General features: G+C 38.1%; 1 protein-coding gene across 1 annotated transcript in view; it reads left to right on the top strand.

The window, feature by feature from the left end:
- The window catches only part of ITGA2 (integrin subunit alpha 2), a 105231-nt gene that overhangs the window by 12261 nt on the left and 76905 nt on the right, over nt 1-16065 (top strand). Inside the window, exon 2 of the mRNA XM_019464325.2 lies at nt 14368-14485. Coding sequence (XP_019319870.2) covers nt 14368-14485 — 118 coding nt within the window. The remainder of the gene's footprint in view (nt 1-14367; nt 14486-16065) is intronic.

Consider the following 16065-nt stretch of genomic DNA (forward strand, 5'->3'; position numbering starts at 1 on the left):
AACAACAACAACAAAAAACAAAACAAAAACAAAAAACACCATGCAACATCCGTGAAGCTCAATAAAGTGCAATACAACAAAGCGTGCCAGGATTAAGCACATTTACATTCGTGGCATCAGGGAAAGAACTCCAGCCCTGAAGAGAAAACCAAACGCCATTGTTCCTAGTGACTTCACGTATCACAGGCAAACTATTCCTTACCTTTCTGGGTCAATGGGAGGATCAAATAAGAGTATGAATAGAAAAGTATTTTGCAAACTGGAAAAGCATATATAAGGCTATTTAAAAAAAAAATCCATACATTTAGTATTCATCTATTTTGATCATCATTCATTTATTGAAGAGACCCGTTTAAGGGACCTATATATAGTGCCTGTCCTATGGCAGCAGCGTCCGACCCTGGGGAACTTGGAGGATTCAAGGCAGCTCTGCTTTTCCATTTCTAACATCACCTGTGGAGGAAAAGGGTAGCATCTAGATCCTTACTGAATTGTAATACTTAACATTCAAAACAAAGCCTTCCAATTTTTTTCAATGTTTTATTTATTTGTGAGTGAGATAGTGAGACAGAGCACGAGTGGGCCAGGGGCAGAGAGAGAGGGAGACACAGAATCTGAAGCAGCTCCAGGCTCCAAGCTGTCAGCAAGCTGTCAGCAACGCAGGGCTCGAACCCCCAACCCTTGAGACCATGACCTGAGCCAAAGTCGAAAGCTTAACTGAGCCACCCTGATGCCCCTACACTGAAAACAAAGTCTTTTAAAGAAAAAATTACATTTTTCTTTCTTAATGAAAGCAGGAAAGTGTTGTGCTGCTATAATCCAAAAGCAGTTGTGAGGGTCACTTTATCCTTTTGGATTTTGCACTACCTTTTTTTTTTTTTTTTTTTCCTAAAGCACTATAGTTATAATAGAGCTTTAATCTGTATACAATATATGGTCATTTCTAGAGGGCCTATCATTTCTATGTTTACTTGCTTTGGACTTTTTATAGGGGTAGGAGAGGGCTACATTATTTCTGCATTTTTTGTCCTTTTAGCCTGAAGACAAAGCTATTGAAAATGAGTTCCCATGGTTGTGTGTGTGTGTGTGTTCAAATGATCTAATGTGACCGATGACCATTTTTGATTTTGTCATGCATATTCTAAATAATGATTAGCTCCACTTTAAAGTTTAAAGTCTGTTTTCAAAGTTTAAAGTCGGGATCTGAGTAAACCCACTTCCTGCTTGTGTGGCTTCCTGAAGGATCCACTGACTGATAATATTTTCTTGGCTTTCGTGGTATACTTTGAGTATGCCTCAGCAAAATACAGCAATGTGACATCCTCCCACCCATTATACAGCAGTTCTCAGAAACTTAAATGGCAATTCATTTAAGATATTTTTTCATGGTAGAGGTAAAGGTGGGATTACAGATTGGTAGGCCTTTTTCAAATTCTTCAAAAAGCATACTATCCTCAGTAACATATAGACAATAATAGTAAACAAAACAAAGCAAGCAAAAATAGCTGTCTTTCCTAAGGGCTCATCACTTGCTAGGCACTGGGTGGAGAGTTTTATATGCATCGTCTGGTCATGATGAGGTAGATTTCTGTATTATATCTTCTTCACAGGTGAAGAAGTGGTGGCTTATTTGGGATGTGGAACGTGCCCAAGGTCACCAAGCTATTCAAACCCTGTGCGCTTAGGCACTATGATAATACTGTTGGTCTTCCCCAGTATGTGGATTTTTCAGTTAAAAAAAAAAAATCCTTGTACTTCTAGCACTGGCTGACTTCTGCTATCCCATCACCCCCCAAAATAGTCCATCCTCTTTTTAGGGTTCTCCTCTAGCTAGATAAAAACCAAAGTTAAGTGTTCTCTAAAATGCTAGTAAAAAATGTGTCTGTATATTTGTCTCTTCATGTGTGTACCTATATGTATACGTACTTACTAATCTACCTTGTAATCCATCTATCTGTATATCTTCTCAGTAGCCTGCATTCAAGCCTCTTGCTTTGAACCAGTCCAGAATTCATATTTATTAACACAACTGGTCTTCATTGATCTCTATAAAAAAGATAGATTTCCAATATGTGAGGTAGTTACGCATTATTAAAAATACAGCAGAGTAAGGGAGATGGAGAAGGTTGGGCAGGGGTGGAAAACGGGCATGTATTATTTTACAGGGGGCTCTGTTTTAGTTACCTATTACTATATAACAAGTTACCACACAGGCTATGACTTTAAATAATGTACACTTATTATCTTACAGTTTCTGTGGGTCAGGAATTTGGGCCTGGCTTCACTGGTGTCCTCTGCTTCAAGGCATCTCATAAAGCTGCACTCAGGTGTGGACCAGGGCTGGGGCCTGATCTGAATGCTTACCCGAGGAGGCATCCACTTCTGATTGTTGGCAGAATTAATTTTCTCTTGGGTTGCTGGACTAAGGGCCTCAGTTCCTGGCTGGATTTCACTGGAGGCTGCCCTGAGTTCCTTATCCTGTGGACCTCTTTGCTTCATCAAAGATAAAGAGAGAGTGCATCTGTGTGCAAGACAGAGGTTACAATCTTATGTAATGTAATCACAGAAGTGATATATCCTAGGGCATTCGATTCTGTTTTGAATCTTCACTTCTATAGGTTTGAAGTCGCAGGGAAGAGGATCACACAAAGACATGAATAACACTGGGAGCCACCTGACCACCACAGGTAGTGAGGAAAGACAGCTCTTATAGCTTGATGTTTGATGCGAACACAAAGGCAGTGAGAGTGAACGTGACAATTTCTGAGAAAAGAATATTCCATGCATAGGGAGCTATGCAAAAGGCTCGAAATCAGAGTGTGTTTAAGGAGGAGTCCAGCTGAGTGAGCTGAAGGAATAGGGCAGGAGGTGAGATCAGACAGGTGGGGAGGGAATGATGACACAGCTCTCCAGGAGGAATTCACACAGGAGAACAATGGAGTAACTTTTCAAGGCAGTCCACCACAGTAAGAAATGGCAAATGGCGAGTGTCAAGGGAGTTAGAATAAGGGTGTATGTAGGCATGAATTGGAGAGGAAGACCAGAACCAAAGTTTATAGAGAAGTGGCCTGTGAACAGAGATTTAATAGAGGAAATATTCACTTCAGTTATGCCTGTTGTTTCCATACATTGCCTCAGGGTATGTGAGGCGTATCTTGTTACTGAGCAAGTTATTCAGCAGGCATTGACTTGCTAAATGTGCAAAAATGCTATTCTGTGAGAGAGGGAGAATGAGGATTTCTCCTTTCACACGGAAGGAATTTAGGAATAAAATGTGAAAATAGAAAGTGAATAGAGGAGTGGGTACTCCCAGTCCTCTTGGCCACTAGGAGATAGTGAGTCTGCCAGATGGCAACTCACCCTCCCTCTCTTTACGAAAAAAAAGAGAATCCATTGAGTTGTCAGGAAGCACTAAGTCATAATAAATGAATTTAAGAAGAATTTACAGTAGACTTTTGAAGATGTTTATTGCCTGCAAGATCAAAAAATGTGAAAGGGCCTCAAAACCATCTACATGCCACACCAGTCCAAGGCTCGATGCAGTTACTTTGTCAGGGAAAAACTTGGATTTTTTTTCACACAAAATATGAACTTTAAAAGATATAAGTGGAATTAGTATATATCCCTCCTGTATTTAGAAATGCACACACATGGACTGACAGAATTATCTTCCAAACTCAGAAGAGTATATTAAAATTTTCTGATATAATCTTTCTCCCTCTCTTACTCTGCTGGGCCAGCCATTAACAAACTATCACAGACTGGGTGGCTTTAACAACAGAAATTTATTTTCTCACAGTTCTGGTCATCCAAGATCAAGGGGCCATCAGGGTCGGTCTGTGGTGAGACCTCCTTTCTGACTTGTGGACTGCTGCCTCCTTGTTTTGTCCTCACACGGCGTTACCTCTGTGAGCACATGGAGAGAGAACTGTCTGGTACTCTTCCTCTTATGTGGACACCAGCCCTGTCAGAGTAGGGTCCCACCGTTATGACTTCTTTTCATCTTAATTATCTCCTTAGAGGCCCTATTTTTAAATGTAATCACATTAGGACTTAGGATTTCAATAGAGGAACTTGGGGGGTTGCATTCATCCATAACACCACGTTAGCCTTAATAATATATTAATGGATTTATCGCTGGTCATAGAAGTGATGCATGTATTTCTTTAATATGAATACAGAGTAATTGTCAAATAAATAATACATGCATACACTGTTTTCTTAAAAAAAAAAAAAAGTAGGCACAAACCATGAGGCAGGGAATTATTACCCAGATGTCAGCCAGAATCTCTCTGCTTCTAAAAATTGAGATAAGACTCATTCAAATCCCTATTCCACTCTTATAGGAAAATACAGTGCTCTCCCAAGATTTTTCTGAACTCCCAGGCGGTATCCATTTTCATTGTCATTCAACCTCCAGCTTCCTGACTGTGGAGTTTTTGTTTCCACTCTGTCAGGTCTAGAACTTGATTTTGCCCCATGTAGAAGCTAATACATCAGGCTATTACTGTTTCATTGATGCTGACAGATGACACGAGATTCCTGAATTGGAGACAAAGGACTTTATTACTCACCACACAACTAGTAGCATGCTCATGAGCATTTTATATCAGCAACCCTTTCGCTTCCCCATGAAGTCTCATGGAGAGTATGTGAAGGGGTCCAAATGGATGCCTGCATACACACTAGATTGCATTCATTACAAGAGAGGAATGTATGTTTTACAGCAAGAAGTCAGCAAGCCTTTTCTTTGTCCTGGAGGGAAATCTATCAAGGCTGCTCACTACACACATAACCCTGGAAAATGGACCAGGTAAACAGCAGTCAGGATCTTACATTCTTGGCATACCCATTGTATGAATTTGAATGGTAGTCCCAAAAGGTATGACTATGTCCTAGTTCCCAAAAATCCATGAATATTACCTTATTTGGATAGAGGATCTTTGAAGATTGCCTTTCAGAGATTGTTGGTAGAAACATGAATGTTGAAACCACTTCTGGTGAAGTTCTCAGAAGGAAATGAGGAGCCCGCTATCAGAAACTGAAGGGAAGGTAATCCTTGTTACATAGTGGCAGAAAATTTATGCTACCTGTGTCCTTCAGTTGTGTAGAAAGCGGAAATTTCAATCAATGAACGTAAATGTTTAGCGGAGGAGATTTCCCAGCAAAATGTTGAAGGTGCAGCCTGCTTTTTCCTTAATGAATGTAGTAAAATGCAAGAGGAAAGAGATAAATTGAGAAAGAAACTTCCCAACAAAACAGAACAGTACTTAATGATATAAGAAACTCTCAGCCTATCCAGATTACAAAAATGAAAGCTAATATTAGGAGACTCATTGTTAAGAAAGTGTTGCTCTGAAGAGAAGGCCAAGGGTGTGGTTGGAAAATTTTGCAGTACAGATTAGGCATGTGATTCACAGATCCTCTCAACCATCTCAGCAGAGGCCAGGGATAGAGACGGAATTATCCAGGAAAGATCTGTGGAGAGCTCTCTTGTATAATGGCCTAGATCCCCAGGATGTACACAGGAGACCTACCAGCTTTTAGGAATGTTGTTTCAGCAGAAATGCTGCCACCTTGGACTGAAGGGGACAGAGAAGCAGAGGCCCACCTTGGACTGAAGGGGACAGAGAAGCAGAGACCAGTAGAACTGTTGTAGGCCAGAGGACAGTGCCTTGAGCAACAGAGGATTATTCTCAAGACTTGGAACCTAATGGAATATGACCTGCTATGTTAAACTTTCTTGGTACCTCTGACCCTTCATCCCTTCTAAAGTCTCCCTTTTGAAATAGAAATGTCTGTCACATACCTATCATACCACTGTATTTTATTTTTTTAATATAATTTATTGTCAAGTTAGCTAAAATACAGTGTATATAGTGTGCTCTTGGTTTCAGGGGTAGATTCTTGTGATTCATCACTTACATACAACACCCAGTGCTCATCCCAACAAGTGCCCTCCTCAGTGCCCATCACCCATTTTCCCCTCTCCCCCACGCCCCCCCCCCCATCAACCCTCAGTTTGTTCTCTGTATTTAAGAGTCTCTTTTGGTTTGCCTCCCTCTCTGTTTGAAACTATTTTTCCCCCTTCCCTTCCCCCATGATCTTCTGTTAAGTTTCTCAAGTTCCACATATGAGTGAAAACATATGATATCTGTCTTTCCCTGACTGACTTATTTCACTTAGCATAATACCCTCCAGTTCCATCCACATTGTTGCAAATGGCAGGACTTCATTCTTTCTCATTGCCAAGTAGTATTCCATTGTATATATAAACCACATCTTCTTCATCCATTCATCAGTTGATGGACATTTGGGCTCTTTCCATAATTTGGCTATTGTTGATAGCACTGATGTAAACATTGGGGTACATGTGCCTGTATGAATCAGCACTCCTGTATCCTTTAGATAAATTTCTAGTAGTGCTATTGCTGGGTCATAGGGTAGTTCTATTTTTAATGTTTTGAGGAACCTCCACACTGTTTTCCAGAGCTGCTGCACCAGTTTACATTCCCACCAACAGTGCAAGAGGGTTCTCATTTCTTCACATCCTCACCAACATCTGTTGTTTCCTGAGTTGTTCATTTTAGCCACTCTGACCAATGTGAGGTGATATCTCAATGCAGTTTTGATTTGTATTTCCCTGATGATGAGTGATGTTTAGCATCTTTTCATGTGTCTGTTGGCCATCTGAGTTTCTTCTTTGGAAAAGTGTCTATTCATGACTTCTTCTCATTTCATCACTGGATTATTTGTTTTTTTGGGTGTTGAGTTTGGTAAGTTCTTTATAGATTTTGGAAACTAACCCTTTATCCAATATGTCATTTGCAAATATCTTCTCCCATTCTGTCTGTTGCCTTTTAGTTTTGTTGATTGTTTCCTTTGCAGTGCAGAGGCTTTTTATCTTGATGAGGGCCCAATAGTTTATTTTTGCCTTTATTTTCCTTGCCTTTGGAGACACGTCAAGCAAGAAGTTGCTGCGTCTGAGGTCAAAGAGGTTGTTGCCTGTTTTCTCCTCTAGGGTTTTGATGGTTTCCTGTCTCACATTTAGGTCTTTCATCCATTTTGAGTTTATTTCTGTGTATATACCACTGTATTTTAGAAATAGACAACTCATTTTCAAGGTTCATAGACCCACAGATGGAGGGAAATTTTGCCCCAGGACAGATCACACCTGGAGTCTCACCTGCACCTGATTTAGATGAGAGCGTTTCTCCTGGACTATCAAGCACAGTTTTCCTGGGAACCATTGTCCCCGAAGCATGTTGCCCCATGTCTTGGTGACTGCTATATATATATATATATATATATATATATATATATATATATATATATATGATGATTAATTTGGATTTTATTTTTTATTGACATGTTACATTATATTACTTTCAGGTGTACAACATAATGATTCTCTATACGCAGATACTGTGAAATGATCACCACGATAAGTCTAGTTAACATCCATCCACATATAACTACAAAGGTTTTTCTAATGATGAGAACTTTTAAGATCTACTTTCTTAGCAACTTTCAGCTATACAATATAGTGTTATTAACTGTACTCTCCATGCTGTACATTACATGTCTATGACTTATTTATTTTACAACTGGAAGAGTTTTTATGTTTTCTGTTTAATTAACTTATTTATTTTGAGAGAGACAGAGATAGTGTAAGTCGGGGAGGGTCAGAATGAGAGGAGATAGAGAATCCCTAGCAGGCTCCTCCCTGCCAGTGCAGAGCCTGACAAGAGGCTTGAACTCACAAAACTATGAGATCATGATCTGAGCCACCAGGCGCCCCAGTGTTCTTGTGTCTTTGTTTACTATTTAACAGAGACATTGCCCCCCTAAAATGCCAGCATACATCTGCAGGAATGGGTCAGAATGCAATATAATCACCCTCGTTAAAAACGCCCCACTCTTCCCAAATCTACCTCTTGCTTTTGGCCTTGATTCTCTTAACGTGAATTTCTTCCTTTATATTACCCTGGACCTTTCTGCAAATGAACCCCTTCCATGAAAAGCCTGCTCCACCAGCCCTTCAACATATTGAGATATGCTTAAACTATGCATTGGTCACACAAATTAGATCCTCCTTCTGCCATCCTTTACTATAAATATGTGTCATTAATCTCTTACAATAGTATTTTGGAAGTCAATAAACTTCCTCTGCCAAATATTTGTTAGTGAGTATAGAATGACCTGTTTTGTTTTATGCATTTATTTCTGCTCTTCTTTTCAAAAGATTTTGTTCCTATTTGAGCCTCACTACAATCTAAGAACAAAACTGGGTTAACTATATCTAATCCCTAAACATATATTTCTCTTTTGAATTATCTTATAATTTAAAATTGGTTTCCAAAATAAAGTGAGAGGATGAATTTCGTATTTGTGAAACTAATTCTTAAATTATTAAGGTTCCCCCCCCAAAGTTACTTCATAGATGAGTAAGAATTATCCAGGCAGAAGGTTCTCTAAAAATTTTTTAAATGAATTAAAGAAAAAAGAATTCTGCATTAATCAAGTTGTGCTTATCTATCTGGTTTGCCTATGGGTATTAAAATGGCAACAAGCCAGGTTATAACCAAAGACGATTGTGGACATAGTGAAGATTGGTTAGACGTCCAGGGGATACAGGACTTATATTTGCAGCAAATTTTAATGAGATTCACTGGAATGCTTGGACTTCATTACTGCTAACTAATGCACAGCAAGGTTACCCTGGATAAATCCTTTGAGTTTGTTGCACTATTATTGCATTCACAGGCATTCACATAAGGACCAGGAGGGAAGATTTATACTTTGGGTAATAATATGCCCCTGGCAGGGTGAAGCTCAAGTCACCTTGAAACTCACTGCATCTAATGTAGAACTGGAAATGTATAAATGAATGAAACAGTCTATGACTTTCTGCGCCAATTTTTTTATTCCATACTCTTGTCCTTCACATCTCTATACCACTGAGCAGGATATTCCTTGTGCCTGGAATGACCTTTGCCTTCCATTCTATGTAGTAAATTTCAACTCATCCTTTAAGATCCAGATTAATTGCCACCTCTTCTGTGAAGCCTTCAGGCTTAGATTTACCCTCTTATCAACTTTTGGTTCAGAGTTCTTTATAGTTCTCTGAAATTTAATACTCATCCTGTTATGATGTATTAGTTTTTTACTCATATTACCAGAACAAAGCTCAATGACAGCAGGGATAGTGTCTGTTTTGTTCATTGTTATATCCTCAGGACCTAGAAAATGCCTGACGCAAAAGAGCTGGATAAATATGTTTTGAATGATCCATTTATTAGTGGGTATAGACATATAAGCATGGTTGTGGGGAAAGGGAATATAATGAACCAAATATGGTTGTTATTTTCCATATTATTCAATTAAGTTATGGGATAGACATAGAAACATATTTCTATACATAATGGGACTTCAAAGAAGGAATAGATATTGGATTAGACAGAATACTTACATTAAGTTTACTATAAACTAATTATCATAGGCTAAGTTGTGAAATGATGACATAGATAGTGAGTTGTAAATATATATTTGAAGAGAAATAAGTATAATGAATTGGAATTGTCCAGATTTATCAAAAGAGGCATGGTCTTGAAGGGAGAATTGAATTAGCAGGAAAGAAGAGATTTGGGATCAATGGGATAAGGAATGGTGATGGAAAATGACGTATTTTGTGAGGAATTGAGCAGACCATTGATGAAGGAAGTTCTGGACAGTAAGGATGAGAAAATGAGCCAGGCCAAGACTTTGAGCTCAGCTACCAATTGTGTGACATTGAGGAAGAATGGCATCTAACCTTATTTGTACAATGGTAATAATAGCTACATTTTTGCTTTTTCACAAGGTTTCTTGAGGCATCAAATGAGTCAAAATGATTCTGAAAGAAGAAGACGTAAGCATTAAGAAATAGTATGATACAGGGGCGCCTGGGTGGCTCAGTCGGTTAAGCGTCCGACTTGGGCTCAGGTCATGATCACATGGTTTGTGAGTTCGAGCCCTGTGTTGGGCTCTGTGCTGACAGCTTGGAGCTTGGAGCCTGCTTCAGATTCTGTGTCTCCCTCTCTCTTTGCGCCTCCCTGCTCATGCTCTGTCTCTCTCTGTCTCTCAAAAGTAAATAAATGTTAAAAAAATTTTAAAAAGTAGTATGATACAAATTGGAATAATAGAAGAAAAAGTGTTGGAAGGAAGTATATCCAAATTCACTGCACTTGCATTAAGATGATGTGACTATGAGTGAGCTTTATTCCTAATTTTTTCTATATTCCAAATTATCATTGAAGAGCATATATTAATCAAAAATTCATTTCATTCAACAAATATTATACTGGGTGCTGAGAAAAAAGAGTGAATAAAAGAAATAAGATCTGAGCTCTCAAGGGGTTTAGGTCTTACTAGTCAGAGACAGACACAAAACAGTGCAGATACATAAGATAATTTCAGATAACTAGTGCTGTGATAGTGGTGTATTGATGGAGTAGGATGTTGCTGCTAGATAGAGGAGTCAGGGGAAGTCTCTATGAAGAGAGCAGAGACCTGTTTGAGCAAAGACCTAAATAGTAAATAGGTTAGATGCTGAGCTGGGAAGAAAATTCCCAACATAGATTGCTGAGTTGGGAAGAAAATGTTGTAGACAGTGGGTCAAGCAGCTGCAAAGGCCATAATGCAGAATGAGCTGCTTGTGCTCAAAGGACAGAAGGAAAGCCAGAGTGGCTGGAACATAGTGAGCAAAGAGGGTGGTGAAAGTGAAGCCAGATACACAAGGTCAGATCATGAATGACCTTTGAAACCATGGTATGAAAACTGGATTTTATTGTCAGTGCACTGATAAGACATTGGGATATTTCTATAACAAAACAAACAAGAATATACGATAGGAAAAATACAGTCTCTTCAACCAGTGTTGGGAAAACTGGATAGCAACATGCAAAAGAATGAAACTAGATCATTTTCTTACATCATACACAAAAACAAACTCAAAATGGATTAAAGACCTAAATGTGAGACCTGAAGCCATAAAATTCCTAGAAGAAAACATAAGCAATAATTTCTTTGACATCGCTGTAGAAACATTTTTATAGATAAATTTTATAGATATAGATATATCCAATAAAGGGTTAATATATAAAATATATGAAGAACTTATACAGCTCAACACCAAAAAATTTATAGATAAATCTCTTCTAGCAAGGGAAACAAAAGCAAATTAAACTATTGGGACTTTATCAAAATAAAAAGCTTCTGCATACTGAATGAAACCATCCACAAAACAAAAAGCCCACTGAATAGGAGAAGATACTTACAAATGATATATCCAATAAAGGGTTAATATCCAAAATATATGAAGAACTTATACAACTCAACACCAAAAAAAAAAAGTCCAATTAAAAATGGGCAGAAGACGTGAACAAACATTTCTCCAAAGAAGACATCCAGATGGTCAACAGACACCTGAAAAGATTATCAACATCGCTAAACATCAGAGAAACACAAGACAAAACCACAATAAGATATCACCTCACACCTGTTAGAATGGCGTAAATAAATTAAAAAAAAAAAAGTAAAAACAAGTCTTGGCATAGATGTAGAGAAGAAGGAACCCTCATGCACTGTTTGTGGGAATGTAATTTGGTGCAGCCACTGTGGAAAACAGTATGGAGGTTCCTCAAAAACTTAAAAATATGGTTACCATATGATCCAGTAACTCCACTACTGGTGTTTACCCAAAGAATACAAAAACACTAAATTAAAAAGACATATGTACCCCAACGTTTACTGCAGTATTATTTACAATAGCCAAGATATGGAAGCCATCCAAGTGCCCATCAGTAGATGAATGGATAAAGAGTGTGTGTGTGTGTGTGTGTGTGTGTGTGTGTGTAAAATATTGCTATGGAATATTATTCAGCCATAAAAAAGAATGAAATCTTGCCATTTGAAACAACATGGAGGGACCTAGAGGGTATAATGCTAAGTGAAAAAGATTAGTCAGAGAAAGACAAATACCATATGATTTTGCTCATATGTGGAATTGAAATAACAAAACAAACAAAGAGAAAAAGAGACAAACAGAAAAACAGACTCCTAAACACAGAGAACAAACTGGTGGCTGCCAAATGGGAGGTAGGCAATGTGGGCAAGGGGATGGGTGAACTAGATACAAAAGATTAAAAGTATACTTATCATGATGAGCAATGAGTGATGTGTATAATTGTTGAATCATTATACTGTATACCTGAAACTAATATAACATGTGTTAACTATACTTGAGAATTAATTAATTAGTTAATAAAAGACACTGGGGTATTTTAAGTAGAGAGATGGAATGATCTATGTTTTTGAACAATATTTTATATATGTGTGTATGTATGTACATATATGTATATTTAATATACAAATATAGGTATACATATGTATATATGTGTATATATACGTAAATTGAAATTTAACTGCTAAATGATAAAATGAATTCCAGTGTGATTTCATGTCATTACCTGATCTGCTGAAGTCTAATCAAATAGGTCTAATGAATTAAAAGGAGTCATTATGGTCATATGTGGTCTTTCCAGCATTAGACATTTGATATCATTTCCTGAAGCTTCTACTAGTATGTTAGAACATTGGTAACATATTTAAATAGTGTTTATCGCATTCTGCACAGTAGGGTGAAGATAAACACCAGGATTGTTGATTGAAGACCCCAGTATTCTATGTCTATTCCAGCTCCCTCCTTAGTTTCCTATGTTATTTTCTTTTGCATTGTATTTCCTGAAAAATGTAAAGGAGCAGTGGTGCATATGAGAAATAGATGTTAAAGAGAAAATCTGCAAATGTAGAGCTGTGTAGATTTTGCTGCAGAGCATTTCAAAATTATTATTTGTCCTCTTCCTGACAGACTGTCTTTTTAAGAAATAATAGGCTGAGCTCTCTTGAATGAACAAGAGATGGTAGAATGGCTTTGGCACATAGAGAAGCACGTTAATTACTTTAAGTTCCCAAAGTTTTATCACTGACCTCATAGTTCCTTTGGCACACTCTGCTCTCAGGATTGCGCAGGCACAGTGGAATAGCAAGCCCTTTTCCTCCAACCTTCCAGTGGCTGAAACAATAGATTGATGAAAACTGTGTACTTTCAATGCTGTCCAGAAAGTGGGATATTCTTTCATGAAAACACATAGTAGTAGAACTTGGATGTCAGTTTTAAAGAGCCCACTCTGCCTTCGGTGTCTGCAAAAATAAACAGATCTCAAACAGGATGAAGCATACTCCCCTTCCCACAGACAGCGTTAATATCCACACATCCTTCTCTCTTCAGAGTGAAGGACGGACAGCTATCAATCGTGCTCTTTCCCCTCATTCCCTTTCCATCACAAACAAGGTTTTTCAAAAAAAAGTCTAGCAAGGCTTTATCCTATCAGGGTCTTTGTTGTTTTTGAAAATGATTATCGTTTCTTGGGCATTCAGAAAGGAGCATCAAAAGCCAAAACCACTTTTGACAGTTCTCACTGGAATAAAAGAGATAGGACACCATTCTCTACATTTTCATCCTCAAAAATGATCTCTTATGAAAGAAAATGATACAATTTTCAAGGGGCTGTGATTTTTCCTCCTTCTCTGAGGTAATCAGCAGTGCTTTTCCAACAGATATTTCATACAAAGTCCGTGTCAAAATCTTCTTGGGGATTCAAGAGAAAAAGTAGATAGCCTTCAGCCCTTTGAACAGCTTAGAGTTATTTAAAAGTCCCTAGAGGTGATATGTGGTTTAAGAATTCAAACTGTTGAATCAGACAGCCCTGTGTTCAAATCCTGCCCTCACCCTTATTTCTTTCCACGTGTGAGACACACTTCTCTTCAGGAACCTTAGAAATTCCTGCAAAACAAATATAATATTAACAATCATATTCTAGGGTTGCCATGAGGATGAATGGGGTACTTAATCATGTATATAAAGTATTTAGCATGGGTGGCACCTGGGTGGCTCAGTCAGTTAAGCATCCAACTTCAGCTCAGGTCATGATCTCACAGCTCATGAGTTCGAGCCCCACGGCAGGCTCTGTGCTGACAGCCTGGAGCCTGCTTTGGATTCTGGCTCTCCCACTCTCTCTCCCCTCCCTGATCATGCTCTGTCTCTTTCTCTGTCTCTCAAAAATAAATAAAACATTAAAATTTTTTTAGCATGGTATCAGAACCCCAAATAAGTACTGGTAAACACTAATAGTGTTCTTGGTAAACACTAATAAGGAAAACGATTATTACATAAAACAAGTTTTTTTAAGTGGTCTTTGAGAATTGTATTACAAAACTATATTCACAAATTGTAAATATGGACTATGTTTTCATTTTTCTTAATAGGCATTTTAAATTGTATGGCATACAATGTTGGTCTCCTAGAAGCAAAGATATTTTCCGGTCCTTCAAGTGAACAGTTTGGCTATGCTCTACAGCAGTTTGTAAATCCAAAAGGCAACTGGTAAGAATATTCTCTCTATGGTTTCAATACAAATACTAAATAAATTTAATGTTTGGCTCCAACTGCTTGTTCAAATTGGTACATGAATATATTATTAATGGATATCTTCAAATATCCTTAAATGAAGGATCTTTCCTTGAGAGATGATAACTTTCAGATTGATAATTAATGAGATGGTGTAATGGTACTTTTTAAAAACCTAGATAGAAAACTTCCCCTAACTATTCCATAGTAAATTCATCATAGCAGTTCCCTTTCTCTAGTGCATTTGCATTGTTCATTTTTGCCTAAAAGTGCTCCCAATTTTTAATGCTGTGTAATGGTTACATTTAAACCATGGTTACATTTATATCAACTACTTTCAAGGATATGGAAATATATGCCCCCCCCCCATTGCTGGTTTAAGTTTCCCTTTAAAATAATGAAAATCAATGCAGGGGAAATTAGACGATTCTGAAAGTTGTCTTTAGGTAGAAGAACTTTAGCTCCTCCCTTGCCAGTCTTGATATCCACTGGTCACAAGAGTCCTGCCATTAGAACCTTATCTTCCTGTTGCCGCAGAAGGTTTCAGACTTACCTTGGATCTTCCAATCTGGATCCTTTAGAGTTCTTTTCAACGACTGAATGGCTATTTTTGGCTTATCAAATAAGAGCTATCATTAATAATCTTTTTTCTGTGTGAGCTTAAGTTCGATGCTCAAAAAATTGAATTCTAAGAAACATTTAGAATCCAAATTATTCACGTTTTGGAGCATGCCTATTTGTGTGATAGGGAAACAAAATGAAATTATCACTCGAGAGGGTACTGTCTCAAAAGACATCTTGGAGGAAGTGAATCATGAGTCTTAAGGGGGTCTTAAGGGGAGGAGATGAATAGTCAGGACAAAAGCATTAACTAATATGAGGAGACTTGGAAAGCAACGTATGTTGTAGTTTGTCAGTCATCCCAAAGGATAATAACGGTCTGGTTGAAAACCCAAAGAGTAGCAATTATTATCATTTGGGATATGAGAGCGCATCTCTAACAGTTATCTTATTATGCTTTGATAATCATATACTGTGGTTAAAGGCTAGACAGATGTTATAGTTGGTATAGTATGACCTTGGAATCTGGCAGATGAATTTGCTGATGACCCGCAATTTTACATATCTAGCCCCGATTCTTCCCTGAGCTGCGGACACACATAACAAACATCACTACATTAATGCCTAGTAGACATACCAGGCTTGACATATCAAACATAAACAAATATCTGATTGTCTGCACCAGCTGATGAGACCAAAAATCCTGACTCCTCTCTTTCTGTCACCACCCATATCTCATCCATTAACCAGTCCTACTGATGCCACAACCAAAATACATGTGATAACAGACCATGGGTTTCCCCCATCATCCCTGCAGTCCTTTCTCAAAGCCAACATGAGCCCTTGTGGGTACTGCGGCAACTGCTTCTCAGCCCACCTGCTGCTTCCCTTCTCACCCCTCGGGGAAGCCTTGTGAACTGTCAAGTACATGATTCAAATAATGTCACTGCCGATATTAAAACCCTCTGTGGCTTCCTATTGCCAATCAGATGACA

Source organism: Panthera pardus, unplaced genomic scaffold (genome assembly GCF_024362965.1).
Source record: "Panthera pardus isolate Hobbes unplaced genomic scaffold, ASM2436296v1 HiC_scaffold_2, whole genome shotgun sequence".
NCBI lineage: Eukaryota > Metazoa > Chordata > Mammalia > Carnivora > Felidae > Panthera > Panthera pardus.